Raw genomic sequence first — 27,411 nt, 5'->3', positions numbered from 1 at the left:
TTAATTTAATACAAAAAGTATTAAGTTTACATATTTTATACAAAAGTTTACTTAGTGTTTTAAATTAATACATTCCATTAAATATTTTAAACATCATTAGTTAGTTTATAATTTGTCCAACTTATCATCATAATAAAAGAATAATTAAAGATTTAATATAATTAACCACTCTAAAAAATAACAGTCAATATCAATTCTTCCAGCAATTGATCATGGTTTTAAAAAAATCTATGTCTCAATATACTCTATTTTTATTGTATTCTTTATAGAACATAATATAAAATAAGTCCATATTTCATCTTTACAAAATGACTAATTTAAGCTTCAAACAGGGAATACATAATATTTAATTTTTTTAAAAAAGATTCAATATCTTTTTGGTTGTATTCTCCATTGTTACATGAGAAAGCTTCGACAATAAAATGCAATTCACTAATTTGATGGTGAGGTGTGGTGATTTTTTTCTATGTATTTTTCATTTTTGTGAGTATTAAAATAATCTGTGTTTGAAATAATTAATGAAAAGTTTTAATTTTAAATTTTTTTGTACAAATTTGAAACATTGATGAAACTTTTTGTATGTATGATGTAATTGGAAGTAACGGTGTTAGTAGAGACTTAATGAAATATATTATTTTATAATACTAATTAAACTTTTTATATGAAATATATAAATTTAATATTTTTATATTAAATTGAAAGTAAAACATTTTGTATACATGTAATTATCCCAAAAATAGGGAGACAGAGCATCAATGGCGGACTTTCCACCTCGACACTTAAAAGTTGAAACTAAAGAAAACTCACTCACAATTAAACACTCCCTTTCCATTCTTTCTCGTTCCAGAATAAACCCCAATTTCTCTATTTTCCCGTGATTTGACTATTTCCCAACTCATTTCTTCAATTCTTTCGTTTCTTGATTCTTGCACCACAAAGCTCCAAGCATCTAATCTTTTCTTTCCTAATCCGGTTATGGGGAAGGTGGCGGTCGGGGTGGCGGTGATCGGCACCGCGGCGGTGGTGGCTGCGGCGGCACTGCTGGTGCGGCAGCGGATGAGGAGTTCTGGGAGGTGGGCCCGGACGAGGGCCCTGGTCAAGGAATTTGACGAGAAATGTGGGACCCCCGATGCCAAATTGAAGCAGATTGCAGATGCCATGACTGTTGAAATGCATGCTGGTTTAGCATCTGAGGGTGGCAGCAAGCTCAAGATGCTCATCAGTTTTGTCGATAATCTCCCCACTGGGTATAAATTATAACCTCTCTCTGCTTCAATGTGTGTTTGTGTGTGTGTGAGAGAGAGATCTTGAGTCTTTTTATGTGTTTTTTGATGTGGATGGAGAATTTGTGAAGTCTGTTTTTTTAAGAATGTGGAACGCCTTGTTTTTCTTGTTTGTTTTGAGTGAAATAGGAGATTCTTGTCTGCTTAGATGATGAGCTCTGTTGTAGGCAAACGCTAGCCTTTTTCTATGTTGTTTAGTCTGATCATGAATCCTATGTTTTCAAGAATGATTGTATAAGTACTTTTGTGCTAAAACAAGGGCGATGAACGTTGTTTGCGCTTGTCGTTTTAGATGTGTATTGTTTGTGTTTGATGTGCATTTGCATTTTCCTACACCAGAGATGAGGAAGGAGTCTTTTATGCACTAGATCTCGGGGGGTCAAACTTCCGTGTGTTGCGTGTTGAGTTAGGAGGCAGAGAACGCGGTGTTGTCCATCAGGAATTTGCCGAAGCATCAATCCCCCCTGCGCTGATGAGTGCAAGCTCGGATGTGAGGAATTGCTTATTGTTCCTTTAGTTGGAAAGAGTTGTAACCACATTATTGAAACAGCCAAACCTGCTATTTTCAGGCACTTTTTGATTACATTGCGGAGAAGCTTGCTGAATTTGTGGCTGACGAAGAACGGTTATATGAACAACCTGCTGGGAAGGAGAGGGAATTGGGGTTCACTTTCTCATTCCCGGTGATGCAGAATTCGATAAACTCTGGAACTCTAATTAGGTGGACAAAAGGATTCTCTATTGATGACACGGTACTACTTCGTCTTGAGCACATTTACTCGTTTACTTTTTGTTAGTTCATTATTCATATTTCCATTGATCATTGCAGGTCGGCCAAGACGTGGTGGCTGAATTAACAAAAGCCTTGAAGAGAAAGGGTGTTGATATGCGGGTGGCAGCTTTGGTGCGTTTGTGTTTTTTAGTTTCATAGATCACTTTTGAGTATCATGTATCCTCAAATATTAATTTAGATACTTTTGTTTCCGTTTGTGATGATCATGGCAGGTCAATGACACGATTGGAACATTAGCCGGAGGAAGACATTCCGATCCAGATGTTACTATTGCTGTAATATTGGGTACTGGATCGAATGCTGCATATGTTGAACGCGCTCAAGCCATACCAAAATGGCACGGTCCTTTGCCTAAATCCGGTGAAATGGTTAGCAAATGATCTTATGCATTAAACAGTTAATTTGATCGGTCAAACGAATTGTTCAAAACTCAAAGTGTACACAACTCAGGCTATAAACATGGAGTGGGGCAACTTCAGATCGTCACATCTCCCGCTGACAGAGTATGACTATGCAATGGACACTGATAGCCTGAATCCGGGTGAACAGGTAGACATGTCTCATTCGATTATTCAACTGCATAACTCCATTATTTTTTATTCAACTACCAAACTCCACAAATAACTACATTATTTATGCATATGCAGATGTTTGAGAAGCTAATTTCTGGGATGTACTTGGGAGAAATTTTACGCCGAGTTTTACTTAGGTTGGCTGAAGAAGTTAGTTTTTTTGGTGATGAAGTTCCAGCCAAACTCAAGATTCCGTATATTTTGAGGTATTTCCATGAAGAAATGAGTTTTATAATCTCTTCGCGATGATCGTTTCAATCTTAGTACTATCGTAGTTTTCTTGCCTAAAAACTTGAATTTGGTAGGAATATGAGAACCACATTACATGATTAATGCCTTCTATTTACGTTTGAAACTGCGAACAAAGAAAATAATTGATCTATCAGAAGCCGTCTTCTGTGTATGTGAAAGAGAAGATATAAAGAAGAAGATGGTCTTATTTGGTCACATACTGTTACTCTGCTTGCTTATTATGTCGAATTTTTATTTAGTAAAAGAAAAACAAAGGCTTGAATTCGAATCCTGTATGCAGGACTCCTGAAATGTCGGCTATGCATCAGGATACATCGTCTGATCTGAGGGTGGTGTATGAAAAACTGAAGAGTATACTGGAGGTACAGTTTGTTTTCTGCGCTCGTTTGAACGCCTTGCAAACAAGCCACAAGTTGTTTGATCTCAAGCAGGAAGTATTTATGACAATGTATCGTGTCTCTGATTTTTACGCAGATATCTCATATCTCCGTGAAGAAGAGGAGGGTGGTGATCGAGCTCTGCAACATAATCGCGACACGTGGGGCCCGTCTTGCGGCCGCAGGCATCTTGGGGGTATTGAAGAAGACGGGGAGGGACTCTGTCAAGGGCAATGGAGAGAAGACTATGATAGCCATGGATGGTGGCTTGTATGAGCACTACACAGAGTACAGAAAGTGCTTGGAGAACACGGTGTTCGAGCTGTTCGGGGACACCACCAAATCGAGCGTCGTGTTCGAGCACTTCAACGATGGGTCGGGCATCGGCGCAGCTCTTCTAGCTGCTTCCCATTCGCTCTATCTCGAAGAGACGTCGTGAGAAATCTCGGGTTTGTTTTTCTTTCCTTTGCACTATTTTTCAAGTGGAGAATGATAGAGAACTCTCAGTTCTCTTTGAGAAGTAGAGATGGTGATGATACATTGAGGAATGTTCTCTTTAATAAGTGAATATTGTGGAAGAATATGTGAATAGTATAGTGTTTGAGTTGTGGATGCGCTGGTATAGATTCCGATCACTCACGGTTCCATAGTAATAGAAGTGTTTCTTTTTGGCACGCGATTTAAGAAAAATTGTGTTGATTGAGTTAAGTAATGAAGAACAAAGTATGAAATGAAAAAAGTAGAGAGATAAAGAGTGGATAAAATAAGAGAGAGAGTGGTACTACAAAGCTATTGAACATAATTTTATTGACCCAATCATATACTCTATCTAGGATAAAAAATGCAATTTATTAATGACACCTTTTCCAATCTAATCCTTATTAATATCCATAAAGATAGACTCTCTCCACCCGCTACTTATAGTTTCATTTTGACTTGGCATGAGTTTTAAAAAATGCGAGTATAATGAGTTAGGTGAATAGTGGGTCCCTGGGTCCCTTTACCTAAAATGGTTAAAAAGCAAATGGAGTTTTAAATTGCGAACATCCCAAAATAGCAAAATGAGATATTTTTCGCTGACGGAGGGATAACAACTTGGAATCTATATTGTTGACACGGTAAGATAGGAAGTGAGGATGAAGCACATCTCAATTGAAATATTGAAATAAAATGTTTCTCCTTTTATAGTATTTCCTCTGTCCCACTTAAGATGTATATATTTCCTTTTTAGTTTGTCCAATCAAAATGTTCACTTTCTATATTTAAAAATAAATCTCTCCTCCCTCCCCATTAAAATATTCAACTACTTTTTTTCTTTCTACTTACTATGCCTAACATTTTCTCATAAAATTTCGTGTCACTCAAGAATGTGAATATCTTGAGTGAGACAGAGGGAGTAGGTCAAGTGTTCAAGTCATTATGGAGGTATTTGCCAATACAAGAATTTTGTTTTTTAGATTATTTTGGATTTACAAGGACAAATCTAGTTGTTGTAGAGTAGTAGTATTAGGTAAAGAATGAAGAAAACAGAAACAGACAGAAATGCAATTAAAATCTGGAGAATAAAAGATTGCAGTTACATATGATTCTACAGAGATTGAGGATTTTGAAACAAAGTTTATGGTACATTTGATTGATCCCTGCATGGAATTAAATAAAAGTAGCCATTGTCTATGATAGGCTAATTTGGTGGTGTAGAAGCCATATGCTTCCTCTGTTTATCTCCACCTGCAAGAAACAAATGGAGTTGGAATAATTTTGTGTAAGAAAAGAGGGTGGAATCACAACAACTCACCACGCGACAACGTGGGGAGCTCCGAGCTTTTCAAGACGCGCAGCCTCTTGACAGTCGACAGGAACATGCTGCAAGATTTAGTACTATTTGTAAGGATGAGTGATCAAGGTTGAACAAGATCAGTTGTATGATAATGAGAAAAAAAGGCATGGATGCTTACTGCCAAGGGACATCTCCAACGAGCATCCGGTCCCCTTCGTTATCCTCATACACGAGGGTGTATCCCCGATTCCCATCCAGTAATCCTCTCATCGCCTTCCCTTGATCCCCTTGAGCTGCACAAAACAATCAAGAATACAACATGTGATTCCGCAGCCGCCACAAAGGGACCATATGGCTAGTTAGGTTGGCTCACCGGCAAGGAGGCCCCTAAAGAGCTCATCAACAGCAAACGAGAGCTTCTCGTAGCTATCATACGCGATGAGATCCACTTTCCTTCCAATTGGAATACCATCCATGTTTATCTTTACAAACATGGTTTTCCTGCAGTTTTCTTTAGCTTTCGAATGGATTTTGTCCTCAACCGCCGGTTTAGAAGAACCGCCAGCTAGATTCTTTCGAAAAGAGCGGATAGGCGGCCATCCGACCACTGCCGGCGCAGTCCTATAGTTTTATGAAGCACTTATAAAGATTTGTTTTTTCATTTTTCTCATAAACATAAGTTCAAGAATGCATATGTTGTAGTCATCTTCAACTTTGCCTAATTGAATCTATGGAATGGATCACATGATGTATTAATTAAACAAGATAAGAGATTCATGTGACTGTGCCACAAGACATAAATATAAAAAAACAGAAATTAATGCTGATTCTTACATAAAACAGATATGAAACCTCATAAACTATGTGAAACAGAACCCTGGACCACTGAAACAATGTATAAAACAAGAGACAAAAAATTAGATAAAAATAAAGAAAAAGAAAACAAGAAACTAAGCTGAATCACCTTTTCTGAGCACTGTTGTTGGGCACAGCTAGATTTGCAGGTGTAAATGTCTTTTTTTCTAGATTTTTCAAATCTGGAGCTGCTCTACTGCTACAGGGCTGTGACTCAAGGTGGAGAAAATGAGAAGATGCCTGCTGCTGCCATGGATTTTGAGCAAATCTTGAGGGATTTTTGTTTGTCCAATCTTGACCTGGTGGAGCAAGGCTTAGTTCAAGCTTCTTCTCTTCTGAAAATGCTGAGATTCTAGCATGCACTTCTTCTTTCTCTTTGGTGACCAAATCAAGAAACTGGCAACACCCTTCATCTTTTCTTGAATAGCCCTCCATATTTGTTAACTATAATATCCCACTAAGAAAGTTTTCTGCTTCAAAAATTTATACATCAAGAAACTAAAATGTGAAACCTCATAAAAAGTGATCTTTATCAAAATCCCTCCATTTATGTTAACTATAATATCCCACTAAGAAAGTTTTCTGCTTCAAAGATATATACATCAAGAAACTGAAATGGTAAACCTCACAAAATAGTGATCTTTATCAAAATCTTACCTTGAAATTCTTAGACTTCCAAAAACGCACATTCTTGAATTAAAGGTTGCAAAAGACAAGGACAAATCTTGTTTGAGAAAAGGAAAAGAATCAAGAACTAGACAAGTTTTAATGAAGAGAGAAAGAGAGAGCTATTTGTTTAGAATGATTTATCTTTGTCTCCACTCTGTTTCTCTCTCCTTGTGCATGCCTTTTTAATAGTAGTAGTATTAAAAACTCTTGGTTGTAATTTTACCAACAACATAAAAAAAACAAGAATTTGTTTGGAAAAATAAGTAAGGAGAGCCCTGAAAACAGGAAAAGGATTAGAACATTATGCACGCAACCAAGGCAGGATTATATATTATATTAATTAATTAAATGTATGGCTTTGTTGGATTGACGAAGCAAAGCATGCTAATAAACCCTGTATTTCTATGTGTCATCAAATGAAACAGTGACACAAATACAATGTAGGAGTAGGACTCGAGAATATAGCACACTGCCCCAAAAACATCCCCCCTTTACATAAATTTCGAAAGTAGAAATACCCTTTAAAGTCAATCAAGAAAAAGATTAAAAAAGCAACTAGTGCTCTTGCCTCTTGTGATTTGTGACTTTTATCAAAGATTTAAAAAAAACCTCTCGTAATTAACAGTTTAAAATACTACTCACTTTACAAATTTAAAGTAGAAAATAGAAAATCTAGTGGTTTGCCGACCAAGTATGAAGGAAGGTGGTAGAGAGTAGAGTACAAGATATGAAGCGGGAGGGATGGTACAAGTCGATGAAGCAGAGATTAAAGCAGCATTTAAGGCCGCTCATGTGTTTGTAGCTTTTGCTTGACCTTATCACTGCATGCTGTGCATGCACAGTTTCAAACTATTATGGATTCTATTTGAATAATTCCTCCTCTTTTTTAAAAATAGGAATTTTTTATTCGGTGCGGATTTTAATGCAAAATCGATAATATAAGTGAAATATTTTTTTCCCTTTTTTCTGCTTAAAATAAGAGAAATATAAAGAAAATAGTATTGCCAAAAAAAGAGAAATGATTCAACTACTTTGAGAAAACTCAAAAGACGACTCAATTACCTTGGAACGAAAGGAGTATATATTAAGTATTCTCTATGTCCCCCATTGCCATTTTCTTCCGTCCCACATTAATTGTCCACTTTCAATTTTATTATAAATGCTAAGTAGACCTCACATTCCACTAATTTATTTCACTAACATTTTATTATAAAATTAATAAATAAAGTGAGACTCATATTCCACTAACTTTTTAACCCACTTTCTTTTGCATTTCTTAAAATCCGTGTCGCAACCAAAGTGGACAATTAATGGGGGACGAAGGGAGTACTAACTTGATTTGGTAAAAGTTTTAAGAAATGTAATGGAACGTGGGTAGAAAAAAATTAGTGAAGTGTGTGTACTACTAGTTTTAAAATAAAGTGTGAATGTGATGAATTAGTGCAATGTGAGGTCTGTTAGCAAAATAGTAAAATGTAAATAAGACACTTAATTATGAACGAACGAAAAAAAACTTGAAACACTTAATTGTGAATGGAGAAATAGTACATACTCCCTCCGTCCCCAAAGAATATGCACGTTGGGTTCATCACAAGTTTTAATACAAAATTGGTGAAGTAAGAGATAGGTAGAGAGAAAATTAATTAAAGTATTGTTAGTGGAGAATGAGTCGTACCTCATTAGAAAAAAAGAGTTTTCAAAATTGAAAAGTTTATATTCTTGTGGTTCAAAATTGAAAAGTGCATATTCTTGTGGGATGGACTAAAAATGTCACGACCACAACTCCCTAGTCAAAGAAAGCGTAGCTATTTCGCGACTAACCTTACTAAATGGTCTCAAAGTCATCATAGATGATACTTAATTCAAGGAAACATTGTCTGAATATGATTAAGGATACAACCATATCGAATCAGAGTAATTTCTGGGTGACTAGTCTTTTCTAAAGCAAATTCTAGATCTTGCAGCGGAATGGTACCTAGACGATGTAATATGTATGAAAACATACTACATCAGCTACCTTACTTCTTAATTTATGTTCTTTCCCAACACCTCCTCCGCTTCGACAACGATCAACCTGCACATTAAGAAAAAATAATATGCAGGGCTGAGTACTTGGTATACTCAGTGGGCTCATGCCGAAAATATTTCTTTTCTAGTTGTCAGCCAACTTGAGTGAACACGGGATTTTTATTTGAAAAATCTTTCCCGGTCACCTAAAACTTTTATTTCTTTCTAAAAGTAGACTGCAGTCATAAAACTTCTTATGAAATACCATATCTGATCTGTGTGAACTGGGAATGTGGCCACATTCCACGACGGTCATTGGACCGGCCAACGCTGGCGCTAGCACACGGTCCCTATGTGTACACTAGTCAGAGTAAGGTTTTCGGCCCTACTGGGACCCGAATTCGATTTACCTGATCTGGCATATCCAACAGATAGGCAATCATAAATAAAACTAGGCATGACAACTCATCTCAAAATATTCATGTTTTCACATAAAACACATTTCTGAAAGAAAAGAAGCCCACCTCGTTTGCTTAAACTCTTTCAAACGGGCGCTTCCTGACTTGAGATTACTCTTTCAAATAGATAAAGTATAAATTTATTAGTATTATATTCATTATTTAATGTGGTGTATATATGCAATTTACCTCGCCACAACAATATATAATGGTGGCGTTCATAATACGTTGTATTACCTACTTTTGCTTAATTTAAATGTGTTTGAGAACTTGTAATTGGAGCTATGGAATTGGTATTGGAGGCTCCAATTCCAATTCCATTGTTTGGTATCACAAAAATGTATAGAATTGGAATTGAATTATAATTCCAAATTTTTTAATTTTGTGATTTGAATTCCATATCAAAAGTAGAAAATTAGAATTCCAAATAGTCATAAAATTAGATAGCTTCACTATATACCCACTACACACATTTCACACACACTACACACATTTTACACACACACACACACACACATTTCACACACTACACACATTTCACATACTACACGCACTACACATTTCATACACTACACAAATTTCACACACTACAAACACTACACAAATTTCACACATTTCCCGCACTACACACATTTCACACACTACACAAATTTCACACACTACACACATTTCACACTATACTCACACTACACAAAATACACACGCTACATATACCATACACAAACTACACACATTACACACAAAATACACACTCAACACAAATTTTACACAAAATATACATGCTATATACACTATACCCAAAATGGACTCACTATTCACAAACTAAAATTTTAAATTTGGTTCAGTTTAAACTTTTAGAAATTTTCAGTTTTTTTATTAAGACCGAAAAAAAAATCTAAAACTGAAAAAAAAACTCAAAAATCGGATGCTTGAAATGTGTAAAATGTGTGTAAAGTGTGAAGTGCGAAATTTGTGTAGTGTGTGCAATGTGTGAAATGTGTAGTGCGTGAAAATTTGTGCAGCGTGTGTAGTGTGTGAAATTTAAGTAATGTGTATAGTTTGTGAAGTGTGTGAAATGTGTGTAGTGTGTGAAATATGTGAAATTTGTGTAGTGTGTGAAATTTGTGTAGTGTGTGAAATGTGTGTAGTTTGTGTAGTATGTGAAATGTGTGTAGTATGTGAAATTTGTGTAGTGTATGAAGTATGTGAAATGTGTGTAGTGTGTGTAGTGTGTGAAGTGTGTGAAATGTGTGTAGTGTGTGTAGTGTGTGTGAACTGTGTATAGTATGTGTATTTTGTGTGAAGTGTGTGTGAGTGTGTATTTTGTGTATAGTGTGTGCACAAATTATTCAATTTTATATCAATTACTTCACTTTACTAAACATAGGATTTGGAATTTTCCTTCCAATTCAATTCCATAGAATTCCAATTCTAATTCAATTCCAATTCCGTGTACCAAACGAAGCCTCAGAATTTTCCAGAATATTATTATATTCCTCTCTAATATTCTCCCCTTTCATCTTTCTCTCTCTCTTCTTGGCCAGATACTTAGAGCATCTGCAGCGGTGCGTCCGTCCGTCCGTCCGTGCCAGCGGCAAGTGCAGTGCGCCGCGCCGCTGACTTTACCTCAATGTTTGGCATGAGGTGCGTGTGCATCCGAAGTATAGGGGATGCGTATCATCCTCCTCTAGCTCCTCCAGCAAACGGTCGAGGTCGGTATCCCTATCCGACGCCGGCTCCGATGAGGTGTCCACCCAGCTCGCCGGGGCTAACTTGGGTAGCCCCGACGTCGGCCCGAGTAGTTCCCAACGCCAGCCGCAAGGAAGGAAGAAGTCGACGGCCAACCGCCGTCGCACCGCGACTCCATCCGCCCCGATCCCGCTCCCTTTGTGCCACCTCAACCCCCCACCAACTCGTTGTGGGGGGTTTTGGCCCAACTCAATTTGGCCGATAGGTCAACTATGACCCCCGAGCAACTTCGATCGCATGTGGCAATGATACGGGGTCTCCAAAGAACATTGGGGGTAGAGCCGGATGAATAGTCTTCCATAGGGGTATTTTTAGCATTTAATTATGTAATTTTTTTTAGGAGTTTAATTATGTAATTTTTATTTTTTAGGAGTTTAATTATGTAATTTTTAATTTTTAGGATTTTAATTATGTAATTTTTATTTTTATTATAATTTGCAATAGTATTCCGGGTAATTTTAATGCATTTTAATATTGTGGAAATGTTTTTATTTAAATTGAATAATAAAATGATGAGACCCTTGAGCTTGTCCTTGCGGAAGAGCACAGATGTAGGTATTGTGCTCTTGCCTAAGGACATGGAGTAAAAGTGGGTCCGGGCCCACATCCGTGCTCGTTGGCAAGAACACGAATGAGGATGCTCTTAATTATTTTTCATCTAAGATTTCATTTGATTGTGAGTTTTGGCCGGTTGGATGATAAAATAAATTTTTACTGTAAGGTTGTGCAGATTTATTTAACTTCTACTGAAATAGAATATATCAATAGTGACATCATTTTTGAAAAATTATGGTCCTAAGAAAAGTTAGTAGTAATAAAATTACGGTATCTATGATGACGGCGGACTATTATGCACATATATACACAAAAATAAAGTATATTCATAAATTTAATGGCATTTCATAGTAGTTTCTGTAAATAAAATATTTATTTATTTATTTATTTGGATGAGTAAATGAATTTAAATTGAAGGTGCAAATGTTGGTATTACTTTCAGGAGGTTTTGTTTGAATTGGTAATGTATAATGATGTTACGTGCCATTGATTCTAAGGTCATCTACAATGGGGCGCGCCACGTCATCAGTTTTATCCTCCTACCCTCCACTTGCAATGGGGCACCCTAAGGCGAGCCCTATATATTTTACTATTGTTTTGTTAATTAATTTAAATATTTTCAAATATATAATGCAAACTAATTAAAAAACAGAACGAGTAACTAAAACCGACGAAGATTGAATTAATTACACAAAAGTTACACGATTCAAGTTGGCTAATCTACGCTCCATGTCATCCAAACCTTACGATTCCGTACTGAATTCAGGATCGTACTGCGTGTTGGCGTCGAACGGCCGATATTCGTCGGGTTTTGTACCCGGCCAACCGCCTCACCAAACATCGGACTATTGGGACTTGAATCCATTTCATAGTAAATGTGAGTTTCGAGAGTGGAATCGTGAAATGAAATGTTACAAATGAAGGTGGGGTAGGGGTATTTATACAAAAAATCAAAAACGCGTGTCATCGTTCGCCGAGCCCACAATGGGACGCCCCGATGGCGCGGACGATAGGTCATCGTCCGCGCTTCTTCCGCAGACGATGCATCGGGCACCCACAATGGAGGCATTGTCCGCGCCCGAGGACGATGGCCGCCATCGGGCGCCCCATTGTGGGTGCCCTAAGGCCATCCGCAACGCTGTCACTTATCCATCCCTTAACCGTCCCTTAAATTACTATTCATGGGTCCCACTGTACTTTTTTACTCCATTTCTTAACTAAGGGACGAAACCTGCAACCCTCCATCTCTTATCCGTCCCTTAAATTACTATTCATTCAATTTCATTTTTTATTTTTATTTCCAACAAATTTAATTAATAAAAACACACTTCATTAAAAATAAAATAAAATTACAACATAAAATAAAAATACAACTTAGAATTCAAAAAAACAAAAAAACACATAATTAAAATCCTAAAAAATATAAATTACATAATTTAAAATATAAATAGAAAATAAAAAAAACTACTCCGCCGGCAAATCATCATCCGAAGGCGGTGGAGGTGCACTGAAGCCACCTGGAGGAGGAATACCAAGTTGTCTTGTCATAAACTCAATTCCGGCAAGGTTGGCTTGGTAATGGGGAGGCGTCATGCGGGAAGTGTCCGCCATTGTGGCGGTCATGTACATGGACATTAGGGAGTTCGAGGGTGCCCCCGAGCCCGAGCTCGCCTGGCTTGATTCGGCTCGGCCCCTCCTCCCTCTAGCCGCCTTCGCCGCATTTCTCCCTTGCGGCCGACAGCGGCCACGGGCAGCACCCTCCGGCATCGTCTGCCGTGCCCTCAACCTCCTGCGAGGCAAACTCTTGTGCGGCGCTGCCCGAAAAGCCCTCACTAGACGAGTATTGGCCACCCGCCGTGTGCTTCGTGCGCTTCGAGGTCGAGCCTGAGCTGGACCGGACACCGCCGACCCACCTTTCCTCGTCTTTGACGACATCCCAAACATCGACATGTTTGAATTGTTTGCCGGTGTCGTCGAAGTAAACTCGCAAAGCCGACCTCAGAATGTCGGCTCCCGTGGCTCCGCTTTGGTAATGAGCCGCTTCACTCTTGTAGATAGCGCAGAATTTTTTGACCTCTCTGTCGACTCGGTCAAAGTGAGCGCGGAGCATCTTAAATGTGCGGCGGCAGGACCCCTTCGGCTTAATCTCGTGGTAGGCCTCGGTGACCTTTTCCCAGAAGCACTTCCGGGATTGTTGATTCCCGATGATGGGATCGTACGAGACGCTGATCCAGGCGTTGTACACACCCAGCATTTCCTTGGGGCTGTACGGATGCCGGCCTAGATCCTCCTCCTCGTCCGCCTCCGCCTCCGCCCTGGAGCTTCCACCGCCTCCGCCTCCGCCTCCGCCCTGGAGCTTCCACCGCCTCCGCCTCCTTCCGGAGTGGGTTCAACCGAATAATCCTCCCGAATATGAGATAATCCCTGCGAATACCTCGGGGCGGAGGGACGGGCGTATGCATCCACATCAAATGGAATGGTTGGTACCCTCGGCGTAGACGAACCCTAGGTGCCTGGCGTCGAAAAACCGGAACCACCACCCAGGACATTGTACATGCCCCCAGTCGCCGAACGCGTTGATGTCAAACCCGTTGGAGCCGCCACCGCCAGAGTTTCCGTCGCCGGACATTTTGTGATAAGAGGTTAGATGAAAATTGGAGAGGAAATGAAGATGATTTGGGAAGAATAGATGTGTATTTGTGTGTGAAATGAGGATGAATTAGGAGTATTTATAGAGTAAAAAATAAAATAAATAAAAAGAAAAAACGGTAATATTACCGTTTTTCGATTTTTATTTTTTTTTTAAATTCGAATTTTAAAAAAATGATTTATTGCGTCAGCGTGACGATGCCCACTCGCGGGCCGGCGAGTGGGCGTCACGCATGGCGCCGGAGCGCGCCACGTCGCGCGGGCGCGTGGCGAGACGGCTCGCCATCCGTCTCGGCGGGACGGGACGCTCGGCGGGCTGGGGACGAGACTGGACGCTGCAACGCGTCTCGCCGCCGTCTCGTCCCGGCGTGACGGGTTACGAGCCACCCGCGTGACGCATTGCGGGTGGCCTAAGTTCTTTATAAGTGTACGTTAACAGACTTCCATTATCAAGATTCTATTTAGTTACTGTAAGATTAAATTTCCAGCAACGGTAAGTAACACGTTTGTCCGTGCGATCTATCTAATTATTGAGGCTAGTTGGCCCTGTTATTTTGGTACCCAATTATACTGATATTAGTGATGATATTTTGAGTGAAAGGCTGATCACTGTTGTTATGCCACGCTCGCTCTCTATGAATTCATCTTTTAGATGTTCCGCGATTCTATTATTATTACACCGAAACAAAAAGAACAAAGATAACATACCTAATTATATATCCTGTGACAAAACTTGATTGCTGAATCCTTTTAATGAGTGATTTCAGTGATGGTTTTGGCAATGGTGGAAAATCAAAGTGGCAACACTTATGAAGATGCTAGAAAGCAGAGACTGATAGAAAATAAAATAAAAAAAGATTTGAGGTAATAATTTGTTTAAAATGCTACGGGAATGTCTGAAGAATAATAAACCAATATTAGCAATTGGTTTGTAGATGAGTACCTCTTTTGTAGTGCTAGCTAGGCTAAAGATTCTTCTTCATAAGTTTAATGGTGTATGAAAATCTCTATATTTCAATTCTAGTGTTGGAAAACATTCTTTTTCTTTTACAGGATTTGGGATTAGTGAAGTTGTCTAAATGCCTAGCAAATGTAACCAAGTCAGAGAAACCCCACGTGATTAAATTTTCCTGTATTCATATGACAGAAAGTTGGGAGATTATGAGGTTCTCATTCGTAGTATATAAATTAATGGGAGCTTAAGAGATTCGGTTGAGATGAGCCATTTTTTGAATGTGCTGTATGTCAGCTTTGAACATCATCATGTATGTTTCCAGTTCCTTCTGTTTTCTTAATCTATTTTGTCAACAAAATTTTACCACATCAAATCTAGTTAGTGCTTCAACTTGCTACAGATCAAGAAACAACTCTTTCATGAACCAAGAAATATTGTTGGGTAATTACGTGGTACATGCAAAATATTTCATCAATATTTAATTTAGTACAAAAGGTTTTATGTTTACATATTTCATACAAAAAGTTTAATTAATATTCCGTATGATACATTTAGTCAAATCTCATCTGACACAATTTGCTGCTTAGCATGATTGCATTTAGTTAGATAGTGGTAAATTTATTTCTCATTTCTTGATAACATGGTTGTCATCAGAAATTTTTAGATGAACAACATGTAATTTATAATTGTATCTCTTGTTGGAATCGGGAATAATTTTGTATCAGTGATTATTATAAAGAAATTTTGTATAAATGATAATTATATCTGGTTTTTAACATTTTAGGATATAATTTGGGAGTGAGTAAGATGAAAAAATGAAGACAAGTAACGATGTTAGATGAAATTTGACGGAATGTATCAATTTGGAACATTAAGTATAACTTTATGTATAAAATATATAAACTTAAAACTTTTTTTGTATTAAATTAAAATATTTATTGAAATATTTTGTATGTGTCATGGTAATTACCCGTAATTAGATCATTCTCAATTTACGTGTCCATTTTCAGATATTATCAGTCACAGCACCAACAACTCAAAAAATCCCAGCTATAGTTCTTTACTTTATTTTAAATTCATCATCTCTTTATCATCCAGTTTATTATAAAAGGATCTCAATTTATTTAAATTGAGATCCTTTTATAATGGAAATGTATGAAAAATTTTTAAACAAATGAATTATAGTTTAGTTTTCAACAAATTTATTACAGATTAGGTTTTAGATAAAATCTTCTCAAACCCCATAATGGTCTAGTTTCTTCTTCCGTCTACTTCAGAAATGCTAGAAATTGTTAAGGAAAAATCAAATTTCATTCATCCCTATACCAACGAAGAAGTGGGGTTTTGTTTTTGTTTTCAAGATTTCTAGCCAAGAGCTGGGGATGAGTTGATAAGATTTTGTTGAATAACATGGTTTCAATCATATAAAAAAAACCTAAACCAAGAAACTATTGATCTGATAATAGTGTTCCAAAACGAGTATTCAAGAAAGATACATGAAAAGAGAAGTTGAAAGTAGCACAAACGAGACACAACAAAGTCAGCACAATGCCTAGGTCACATGCCCAACACAATATTTTGATAGCTATCTATCTTAAGCAGCTTAAACAGCTGTCAAAAACGCACTTCCTGGTTTACGGTTAGCCAATATCCCATGACAACCCAACAGCTGCAAAGAGGTTCCCAAATTGAGTAAACAAACTAAGGTCATGAATGTCAAAGAATAAAAAAAAGTTGCAATTTCAAAAAACAGACCTTGGCATTGACACCATCTGGTTGAATTCTGTTCTCTGATTTCCACCTCACGTAATCGCTACGGTTGAATTTAGTGAAGCCCCTGAAATGTATACAAGCAAAACATAGGCACATTAGAGAAAAGGCTTCCAATAGATGATCGGGTATGCAAAAGCATCAAATTATGCATATAAGAGTTATACCACTTCCTGCTGACAATGATCTTCTGACGCCCTGGGAACTTGAACTTGGCACGACGCAGTGCCTCTTGGGCGTGCTGGCTGTTGTTATCCTTACAACGGACAGAGAGGAGAACCTGTCCAATGGCCACACGAGCACACACACCTTGAGGCTTGCCAAAAGCACCCCTCATACCAGTTTGGAGCCTATCAGCTCCAGCGCACGACAACATCTTGTTGATACGCAGCACATGGAAGGGATGCACCCTGACCCTCAAGTGGAATGCGTCCTTTCCAGCGAACTTGGTCATGTACTTGTTGCAGGCAATACGGGCAGCTTCAAGTGCCTCACTGGACACATTCTCCTTCTCCCAACTGACCAAGTGGACGCAGAATGGGAATTCATCCACACCCTTCCTCTTCATACCCACATCATAGATCCTGATCTTCGGATCAGGCACACCACGACAGAACCGTGATTTTGGATACGGCTTGTTCTTGATTTGGCGGTAACACCTTGCAGGCCCTACAAAGCAAGAATAAACACATTACAAAAACATATAAAATCATCACAAAAATGCAATTTAGCAGAGCAATTCATGCAATATCCCAACAAAGAAAACACCAATACAACTCTGATAAAATTGGGGAGAAGGCGCACACATGTGGTAATAGAAATGCTGACAAAACTTCCATGAATGCGAATCAGGTAAGTATAAAGGGAAAATACAACACGAAAAAGCAGGTCTACAAAAATCTCCTCAGATTAAGGTGCACTAAAGCTATCAAAATGAATTGAAGATTCCCTAAACCCAAACTCAAATTATATTACATTTTCTGAATTCTCAAAACAGTTAAAGCTAAGAATAGAGGAACATTGCTCCAGTTCATCAACCAAAAGCAATAATTTTCTCGGATCCTAAATCCTTATCAAATCTACGTCAATTTATTGCAAAATTGCAGAATAGAATGTATAATCTAGTTCTGAAATGAAAGTATTATATCAATTGGAACCCCAATATGTAAGAAAATTAGTGGCCGGAGGAGAGACTTACTTCTTCCCATCGTGTGGTTGCTCCGCCGCTTCAATTGAGAAAAGTAGGGTTTTGCGAGATAAAATGTTTACTTTATAGGAATGGGGGTTTAAGCATACTGTTTTGGGCCAATTAAAGGATTGGGCTATATTTCAACGTTCTAATATTTAATTTGAATACATTTATATTCAATTCATTAAAAAGAAATTGAGAGGGTTGGAGTATTATTTTTTATTTTTTGGTTTAATCACATGTGTACCGAACCCGCCTTTTGACGGAATCTGACTAATCCTGCTCGATCGGGCTTGCAGATTAAGGCCGAAAGTCTTCCAGCGGGTGGCGGGGTTTGAACCTGTGATCTCAAGATCACCACAGCTCCGCGCTGCCAACTGCGCTGCGACCCGTTGGTTGGGTTGGAGTATTATTTAGTACCCCTCTCCGTACCAATTTTTTCTTTCTTAGTTTGTTCTAGAATTAAACATGTCATATTTTTATTTTTTAAAAAAAATTTATCTCTCATATTAATATAAAAATTATAGTAGTAGTATTTTTTCCCCTAAACAAGCAAAACAAAACCTCATAAAATCCCATGTCATCCCAAAGTGTGATATCTTTTGTGAGTCGGAGACTAAAATTGAATATATGATAAGGTCTATCTGTCAATTTCTCCTAATTTGGTTAGCTTTTTGTAGTTTTAATATGGAGCTTTTTTTTATCTTCTGGAAATGGCTTTTTGATTGTTATTTATTCGAAATGATAATGAACGCTTATCAAACGCCGAATACTAAAATTTGAGTATCCCTTTACTCGAGAAAATGGATTCTGAACTCTGCATTCTGTATCGCTAATAATTTTTCTCTTTTATCGCCAAATTTATTTATGTGTTAATAAAATTATAGATTACAGATATAAAAATTGTTGAGTGTATTACAACTCAAAATTTTAAAAAAAAAATCGAAGAAATAAACAATACTTTGTACACTGTAAATAATTAAAATACATAAACTAAAATTCAAAATAATCTATACTATACTTAATTAAAATACATAAACTAAAATTCAAAATAATCTATACTATACTTAAAAGTTGGGTGTTATTGGGGGAAATTTTTGGGTACATTCTGCCAACTTTCAAATGTCAAACCCTAGAAGACACAAGTCAAGGAAAGAATCAAGGAAAGAAATAAATCTATTTTAGGAGAATACCAATTAGTGATTATACATAGAATAGATTGATATGTTTCCAAATATACTTGTATTTCTCTCCTATAAAAAGAGATCATTGTATACAATGTAAAACACACAGAAATACAGAAATAAGAGAATCATAAACTTTGTTCTCTGCAATTCACCATGCCTAGCATTTTATCCCTTATCCCTCTCGGTTACCATCTTCAAGATGGTATCAAAGCAGGTTATTAAGGTGGGGACTCAGAGAGAGTTCATCACCGTCCCAAGGCTACCTTTCCCGACCGTCTGTCCTTAACCCTGTGAGCAAACAAAATGTCAGAAACCACCGAGAGTTCAAACACAGATCCACATAACACAAACACTTCAAACTAAACGAATTTTCCACCAGATTTCGCGGCACAATTTGCCGAATTCCTGAAATTTAAGGAATTTTCATCAAGGCAGAGCTCGAAAAACCCCTCAACCCAGCCAGAATCGCTGGGGGAAGTAACCATCAAAACAAAGCTCAACGTGAACAACTATCCCCTATGGGCCAACCTGATGAAGAGGGCTATTGGCGGTAAAGGGCTGACCTCTCACATAATAGGAGTTTCAGACCCGAACCGCCGATAACCGACCCAAATTACCCGAGGTGGCAGCAGAGAGATCACTGCACCTTCAATTGGATTATCAACAACATCAAATCCGACCTTGTAAACGAAGTTTCTCAATACGCGACCGCCAAGGACCTTTGGGAGGGCCTGGCAATCACGTATGGCAGCGGGAGAGATCCATTTCAGGTGTACGACCTACACAGACAATGTATGACGATCAAACAATGAGGAATGACCTGGGAAGCATTGTGGCAAAAATTACAGGATCTGTGGATATCCATAGACGCCCGAGATCCAAGCACGATTGACCATCCTCCGTCAATCGAGAAAGACAATCAACAGACCCAAAGGATGAGGGTGTATCAGTTTCTTACCGCACTCGATGAATGGTATGAATCAGTCAAGAAGGAGATCATCAACAAAGAGCCATTACCGACTCCTCGAGAGGCATACGCGATGGTGAGGCGCAATGCCGACAATGCGCGAATATTGAAACCTACCGAACAACCAGGCTCCGGAATTGGAGCGAGATTGATCGTATTCGACCGCAACAGGACCAGTCAGCCTCCACCGCCACCACCGGCGCCGTCCCGGTATCCAGCCAATCACCGCAAAGGCGACGAAGATAAAAGCAAATTGTTTTGTAGCCATTGCGGAGGAAAGAGGCATACAAAAGATACCTGCTTCCTCATTCATGGGTATCCCGAATGGTGGGATGAAATGAAGAAATCCAAGCTCCAGAGGGAGCCGAATCACGGCGGACCGAGGGCATCGGCATCAGCAGCGGCGGCGCGGTCGGAGGCCAAGCCGCCTACGCCGAGCACGCGGCGGGTGGCTTCGGTACTCCAACCACCACCGGAAATTATGGCGGACGCGGGGAGGAGAAAGCCGTGGCCACTGTCACGGCGGCGAGAGTGCAGATTGGAGGAGATGCAAACGCGGCGGACCCGTCTAGGGTTTGGAGTGAAGGTAAAGGGGGGTTCTCTCATTTGAACCCTCCAAGTTCTGCCAAATCACGTTTTTTACCCCTTCCCCATAGGCTTATTGTTTCCAGCCCCAAAACTCCTCAGATATTGCACCCCGTACCCCACTTCGAAAATAACTCCTCTAAACTCCCCAAAATTCCTCATAAACACATTCCAGCCCCTAAACCTTGTGAAAATCTTGCGATACATCCCACAATAAAATGCCAAAATTCCTTTGAAGCCTTGGCCATGTCATCTACCTCAGAAATAGGAGAAAAATTGGATTTTTGATTGTGGTACAACTGACACAATGTCTTTTGATATGTCTGATTTTGAAAGTATTTCCCAGTCAAATAAAACCCATGTTCAAACTGCGAGTGGAGAACTGCCACCTGTTCAAGGGGCGGGAACCATCACTATCTCCCAAACCCTTCGACTCTCGAATTGCTTATTTGTTCCGTCACTATCTCACAAATTATTGTCAGTTAGTCATGCGACTAAAGAATTGAACTGCAAGTTACTAATGCAGTCTCGTTTCTGTTTACTGCAGGATACCCAAACGGGGACGATAGTTGGGCGTGGCACTGAACGACACGGACTGTACTATGTGGATGAGGTGGCCCATCAGAGTACTGCGTTGCTGTCTCACGGACTGATCGATAAGCAGGCTTGGCTTTGGCATCGCCGGTTAGGGCACCCATCTATAGGATATTTTCGTCTACTTTTTCCTAAGTTGAATTCTTCTTTTACCTTTAATTGTGAAACATGTTTTTTGGCCAAAAGCCATAGACATTCGTTTAAGTTAAATAATACTAGAGTGAAAACTCCCTTTTCATTAATTCATTCGGATGTGTGGGGTCCTGCACCTGTTACTGGGGGATCGGGCTTTCGCTATTTTTTGTTGTTTGTTGATGATTATACACGCATGACTTGGGTTTATTTCTTAAAAACAAAATCTGAAGTTTTTGATAAGTTCACCCAATTCTATACCTTCGTACAAACTCAATACAAACACAATATCCAAATCCTTCGATCCCATAATGGGGGGAGTTTGTCAATTCTAAAATGCAGTCTTTCTTCACTGAAAATGGATTAGTCCACCAAACCACCTGTCCACATACTCCTGAACAGAATGGGGTAGCAGAAAGGAAAAACCGATATATTCTAGAAGTCACACGAGCCTTCCTAATCGAATCCCGAATCCCAAAATCTTTTTGGCCAGAAACCGTAGCCACTGCTGTCTACCTTCTAAACCGTCTCCCTACCAAAATCCTGGACTTCAAAACACATTTGGACATCCTATCTGCCCAAGCCACTATCCCATCATCTCTTCGTCTAGAACCTAGGATATTTGGGTGCTCCGTCTTTGTCCATATTCCCAAACACGAGCGGTCTAAATTTTCCCCTTGTGCTGTTAAATGTGTTTTCCTAGGGTATAGCCGGAATCAAAAGGGCTTCAGATGCTATGATCCTAAAACAAGAATCATGTATACCACCATGAACTGCGACTTTGTTGAGGGAGAATACTTCTATAACCAACCTAGCGGTCAGGGGGAGAGTCGACCAGAAATTCCGAAAAATGACTCACTAGGCTGGCTACCGACACCAATACCCGAACCTACACCTACACCAATACCCGAGCCTGCACCAAACCAGGAAGAGAATCACAACAGTCAGGGGGAGGGAAACTTGACGAGTCCAAGTCAACCTGTTCTAAACGTTGGTCCACCAGAGACAGTTAGCGGTAACGCTGGGCCGTCAAGTTCAAATGTGGAGGACGAGGAGTTCGGCGACACCTCGCTATCTACCCCGGTCAGGGATCCTGAGGTAAATAGTCATAACTCTGGAAATATTACTCCTGTGGAAGAAACTAATAGTGACAGGGAGAATGAGGAAATTGAGGAACAAGCAGACATGAGTTATGAGTTACCGCTAAGGAGTACGAGAGGCGTTCCTCCTCGGCGATACTCTCCAGACTGGAAAGGACGAAAGTCCCAATATTCTGTAACTAATCTTGTGCAGGGACATCTCACAGAAATGGCTAGAGCTTTTGAAGCTGCCCTCTATGAGGATGAGATTCCTCAATCCTTTGAGGAGGCGATGAAACACAAACATTGGAGGGAGGCAATGAAGAAAGAGATAGATGCCTTAATAAAGAATAGAACATGGGAGAAGTGTACTCTACCAAAGGGAAGAAGCCAGTAGGATGTCGATGGGTCTTCAAAATCAAAAGACGAGCAGATGGTTCAATCGAGAGGTATAAAGCACGACTGGTGGCTAAGGGATACACTCAGGTCTATGGAGTGGATTATGCAGAGACGTTCTCTCCGGTAGCCAAGCTAAATACAGTTAGAACACTGCTGTCTATAGCTGCATCTAGAGATTGGCCTTTACATCAGCTGGATGTCACTAACGCCTTTTTACATGGAGAGTTGGAAGAAAATAAGGAAGTCTACATGGAAGCCCCTCCAGGTTTTCTTGGAGAATTCGGAGACGGACAGGTGTGCAGATTGAGGAAAACCTTGTATGGACTAAAACAGTCTCCCCGGATATGGTTTGGGAGATTCTGCTAGGCAATGTTCAAGCATGAGTATGAACAAAGCCACTCTGACCACACATTGTTCATTACGAAGAAGGGCGGCAAGGTGACATGTCTGATCATCTATGTGGACGACATGATTATCACAGGAGACGATGAAGAGAAAATCAAGAATCTGAAGGAGAATCTATCTAAGGAGTTCGAGATGAAAGAGTTGGGGGCACTGAAATATTTCCTTGGAATCGAAGTCTTGAGATCGAAGAAGGGAATCTTCCTGAGACAGAAGAAGTACGTACTGGATTTACTAGCAGAGACTGGTTTACTAGATTGCAAGCCATCAGATATTCCTATGGTACCCAACCATGGATTGAAGATAGAAGAAGGAGCAAAGCTAGCAGACCGGGAGAAGTATCAACGATTGGTGCGAAAGTTGATCTATCTCTCACATACTCGACCAGATATTACCTATGCAGTTGGTATAGTCAGTCAGTTTATGCACAAACCGCAAGAAGACCATATGGAGGCTGCCTTGAAGATTGTAAGATATCTGAAGGGGACTGTAGGATACGGAGTACTCCTATAAAAAAGAGGAGATCTGGAGGTTCATGGATACACTGACGCTGATTGGCAAGCAATCCAGTTGACAGGAAATCTACGGGAGGATACTTTATGTTCGTAGGGGGAAACCTGGTCACTTGGAGAAGCAAGAAACAAAAGGTCGTTGCCTTATCTAGTGCGTAAGCAGAGTTCCGAGGAATCAAGAATGGTTTAACGGAGATTATGTGGTTGCGGAGGTTACTTACGGAGATAGGATTTCCTCCAACACAGAAGAGTCAGTTATTCTGCGACAACAAGGCGGCGATCAGTATTTCAGAAAATCCAGTGCAACATGACAGGACTAAGCATATGGAAGTAGATCGACATTTCATTAAGGAGAACCTAGAAAAAGGAGTCATAGAATTTCCTTTTGTGAGGTCAGAGGATCAGCTGGCAGACATCTTAACCAAAGCTGTGAATTATAAAGTGTTCAAAGAAGTTCTTGGCAAGTTGAGCATCGGAGATGCCGCGGCTCAACTTGAGGGGGAGTGTCAAACCCTAGAAGACACAATTCAAGGAAAGAATCAAGGAAAGAAATAAATCTATTTTAGGAGAATACCAATTAGTGATTATACCTAGAATAGATTGATATGTTTCTAAATATACTTGTATTTCTCTCATATAAAAAGAGATCATTGTATACAATGTAAAGCACCCAGAAATACAGAAATAAGAGAATCATAAACTTTGTTCTCTGCAATTCACCATGCCTAGCTTTTTATCCCTTATCCCTCTCGGTTACCATCTTCAAGATCAAATTGCAATTTGAGTGGGAAATTGAGCAAAAGTTTATGCCATATGTAAACATGTCATTTACAATATTTTTTTTTAATTGTAATATTAATGAATGCAATTACTTCACACGAAAAAAGCTGCAGTAACAATTATGTGTATTTGAATTTAGCCAAACAAGGTTCACATAACAAGGTTCACATAAGAGCACCCACAATCGTGTTCTTGCCAACGAGCACGGTTGTGGGCCCGGCCCCACTATTCCTGCCAGCTTTTAGGCAAGAGCACAACACCCACAGCTGTGCTCTTCCGCAAGGACGAGCACAGTTCATTTTAAATAAAAACATTTCCATAACATTAAAATTCATTAAAAAAATCGAAATAATATTACAAATTACAAATAAAATAAAAAAGACATAATTAAAATCCTAAAAAATAAAAATTACATAATTAAAATCCTAAAAATTAAAAATTACATAATTAAAATAGTAAAAATTAAAAATTACATAATTAAAGCTAAAAATATCCCGTGGAAGACTACTCATCCGGCGGCACTACCCTCAATTGTTTTTTGGTGTGAAAGTGAGGGTGTTTATAGATGAAAATGTATATTTTTGGGGGAAAAAATAAAAACTGGTAGAAAACGGATATATTTTTTTTGGAAAGTGGAAAAATATTTTTTTTTATTTTTAATCAGTTTTTTTAATTAAAAATCGATTTAAAAAAAAAATTCAAAGGCAACGGCATAGCCGTTGGCCAATCGCAGCACGCCACGTCACCTGCTCGCTGGCACGGACGGACGGACGCCGTCCGTCCGCCGTTGCAGATGCTCTAACATTCTCTCTCTAATAGCTACGATTTGCAGAAAGCTGGAAAAACGTTGCACACATAAATCTGGAAAAACCCTTGCACACAACAAAAGATGTAAAAGATGTTAGGAGTTAAGAAGAGAATGAATCATTCAAAATGGAATTTCAAAATTGTTCTAACTGAAGCCGATCGCCGATGATCACCATGATTCTAAACATACAGAAGACCAAGTAAGATACTTTCAAAAATCTGAATCACCTTTTCACCGTTATTTGATAGTTTTGTACTCGGTTATTAATAAACATAATTCATTCAAGTTAACAAAAATTTGATGACAATGTCATCTGAAAGTTGATGTGTGCCAGAAAAGAGACAGATAGTTGATGTATAATAATGTATCTATTCATAAAATTGTATGACATGTAATATGTTCTCTCTATTGTCTTTCTTTAATTTAAATTAAAGAATACTCTCTTTAATTGTGTATATACATTCTCTCTATTGTCTTCACACTAATGTAAGCATACTGATACTACCATTCATTTGTATTTCCGATCATTATTATGTTATTTATATTAAAATATTCTTTTTTTTGCAAACCATTAATATCGATTATATCATGCACAAACCAAGTGATTATAAAAGGGTAGATCATTCTTATGTTATTTAGAGTATTAAAATATTCTCTTTTTGCAAATCAATAATATCGATTATATCATGCACAAACCAAGTAATTATAAAAGGATATTAATAAGAAAACGGTAATAAAACACAGTAGGAAAAAGCTGGCCTTTAAGGAAGAAGATAGAAAGTGACAAATCCATCTCCGATCTTCAAATATAACACTGGAGGTAGTGTACAAATTTCCTGCAGAATTTAAAGGATGTTAGAGATGTTCAGATAACTATCCTTCACAAACAACCAAATATATAAACTATTTCAATTCATATTTTCTTTTTAGTAAATTATGTTTTGTTTTTATATAAATTATGTTATTTTAATGTATTAAAATCAAACTAAATATATAAATCGATACGAACACGCTAAACGTGCGTCAAACGAGAGTGATGCTTACATAAGGAGCTCATACAAGTTATGTAGCATATCATTCCTCTTGTTTTATGTGTTCAAAATGCAATTATATATCTCCAAATAGTGCATAATTTCTCCTATTGAATCCGATGATTATCATAAATTTGTGCTTGAGGAAATAACAAAGTAAGAAACATGAATAATAACATGGGAACAAAGTAGTATTTGATGTTGGAATTTTAGTCTGGTCAACACAATTGACCGGGTCGTATAAGTGACGGATTATTTAATTTTAAATAATTAAATAATCGATATACGCTCCGAGTAGATGATTGTGGTATATTCACTTTCTCTAAGCCGATTCCGGTGAGTGAGAAATAATATATTAAAGTATGTCACGATATATGGAGATATGTAATTAATTAAATAATTAATTAATATTATTTTGGACACCTAGATAAAATAATGTGGCAAATGAGCATACAGAGAAAGCTTCGTAGAATGCGTGCACATTGATCGAGTCGTCCAGATACATTTCTGGAATGAACAACTACGTGAGAACAACTACGTGAGAGGTGTCTAGATACATCCGTCCAGGTTCATGCTCCATTGTTGACGTTTGTAACGTCCGTAACGGCTTGTAACCCCCGACGGTTACAATCAAGCCATCATGACACACATAATGAGTGTTGACTCCATCAATTCAAATGAGTGGACTTGGCCTATAAATAGGCATGCATCCATTGCATTCTCTACACAACCACAAGCATAGCATTTGCATAGCTCTATCCCTCTTTTTGCATAGTCTTCCGTTGAAGCTCTGCCCTAGCCATCATCTAGTTCGCTGGAGCTTGTTATATTTGCGGTGCTGCAACGAACAAGACGAAACCGTTTTATCTTTGGGGGCGACATGCCAATCCGAGAGCACTACCGGGGCGTATCTCGTTTTGCGGAAAGAGGACTCCTCGACTCGGCTTACAACTTATTTACGGTTTACAGTTTCGATTATTGTTTTGTTATTTCAATTCAGTTTATTGTACTTTTATCTTCATTCT

The 27,411-nt window shown here is 38.6% G+C and overlaps 3 protein-coding genes across 4 annotated transcripts; 1 reads left to right on the top strand and 2 right to left on the bottom strand.

Annotated features, from left to right (window-relative positions):
• Positions 1 to 763: 763 nt before the first annotated feature.
• On the top strand, positions 764 to 3,912 carry LOC121811035 (hexokinase-1-like). The gene is made up of 9 exons (XM_042211789.1): positions 764 to 1,247; positions 1,623 to 1,773; positions 1,853 to 2,035; positions 2,113 to 2,187; positions 2,289 to 2,444; positions 2,527 to 2,625; positions 2,724 to 2,854; positions 3,181 to 3,262; positions 3,375 to 3,912. The coding sequence occupies exons 1-9, from the start codon at positions 976 to 978 to the stop codon at positions 3,714 to 3,716; spliced, it is 1,491 nt and encodes a 496-aa protein (XP_042067723.1). The 5' UTR covers positions 764 to 975; the 3' UTR covers positions 3,717 to 3,912.
• An 883-nt stretch (positions 3,913 to 4,795) lies between these two features.
• On the bottom strand, positions 4,796 to 6,746 carry LOC121811036 (auxin-responsive protein IAA18-like). 2 transcript variants are annotated; one of them, XM_042211790.1, is made up of 6 exons: positions 6,567 to 6,746; positions 6,019 to 6,379; positions 5,428 to 5,675; positions 5,233 to 5,347; positions 5,073 to 5,140; positions 4,796 to 5,005 (listed from the first exon to the last, which is right to left on the bottom strand). In XM_042211790.1, the coding sequence occupies exons 2-6, from the start codon at positions 6,342 to 6,344 to the stop codon at positions 4,959 to 4,961; spliced, it is 804 nt and encodes a 267-aa protein (XP_042067724.1). In that variant the 5' UTR covers positions 6,345 to 6,379; positions 6,567 to 6,746; the 3' UTR covers positions 4,796 to 4,958. The 2 variants fall into 2 exon arrangements, with proteins under 2 accessions (XP_042067724.1, XP_042067725.1); XM_042211791.1 differs by having other exon boundaries at positions 6,019 to 6,366.
• Positions 6,747 to 16,387: 9,641 nt separating this feature from the next.
• On the bottom strand, positions 16,388 to 18,023 carry LOC121742487 (60S ribosomal protein L10-like). The gene is made up of 4 exons (XM_042135627.1): positions 17,920 to 18,023; positions 16,889 to 17,390; positions 16,707 to 16,788; positions 16,388 to 16,620 (listed from the first exon to the last, which is right to left on the bottom strand). Exons 1-4 carry the CDS (start codon positions 17,927 to 17,929, stop codon positions 16,555 to 16,557), a joined length of 660 nt encoding a protein of 219 aa, XP_041991561.1. The 5' UTR covers positions 17,930 to 18,023; the 3' UTR covers positions 16,388 to 16,554.
• Between the last annotated feature and the right edge of the window lie 9,388 nt (positions 18,024 to 27,411).

Source organism: Salvia splendens, chromosome 7 (assembly GCF_004379255.2).
Source record: "Salvia splendens isolate huo1 chromosome 7, SspV2, whole genome shotgun sequence".
Lineage (NCBI taxonomy): Eukaryota > Viridiplantae > Streptophyta > Magnoliopsida > Lamiales > Lamiaceae > Salvia > Salvia splendens.
Note: the sequence above shows the minus strand (reverse complement) of the source record. Positions and strands in the feature narration are given on the sequence as shown.

Bases quoted from the DNA above. Each gene is read 5' to 3' on its own strand.
- LOC121811035 (XM_042211789.1), top strand. From the start codon at position 976: ATGGGGAAGGTGGCGGTCGGGGTGGCGGTGATCGGCACCGCGGCGGTG. The intron at 2,445-2,526 runs GTTAGCAAATGA...TACACAACTCAG, and splicing joins TGCCTAAATCCGGTGAAATG to GCTATAAACATGGAGTGGGG. The intron at 2,855-3,180 runs GTATTTCCATGA...TCCTGTATGCAG, and splicing joins AAGATTCCGTATATTTTGAG to GACTCCTGAAATGTCGGCTA.
- LOC121811036 (XM_042211790.1), bottom strand. From the start codon at position 6,344: ATGGAGGGCTATTCAAGAAAAGATGAAGGGTGTTGCCAGTTTCTTGAT. The intron at 5,348-5,427 runs GTGAGCCAACCT...TGTTTTGTGCAG, and splicing joins CTTTAGGGGCCTCCTTGCCG to CTCAAGGGGATCAAGGGAAG. The intron at 5,141-5,232 runs GTAAGCATCCAT...TAAATCTTGCAG, and splicing joins GTTGGAGATGTCCCTTGGCA to CATGTTCCTGTCGACTGTCA.
- LOC121742487 (XM_042135627.1), bottom strand. The intron at 16,789-16,888 runs GTATAACTCTTA...TATACATTTCAG, and splicing joins ATCATTGTCAGCAGGAAGTG to GGGCTTCACTAAATTCAACC. The intron at 16,621-16,706 runs GTCTGTTTTTTG...ACCTCTTTGCAG, and splicing joins CAGATGGTGTCAATGCCAAG to CTGTTGGGTTGTCATGGGAT.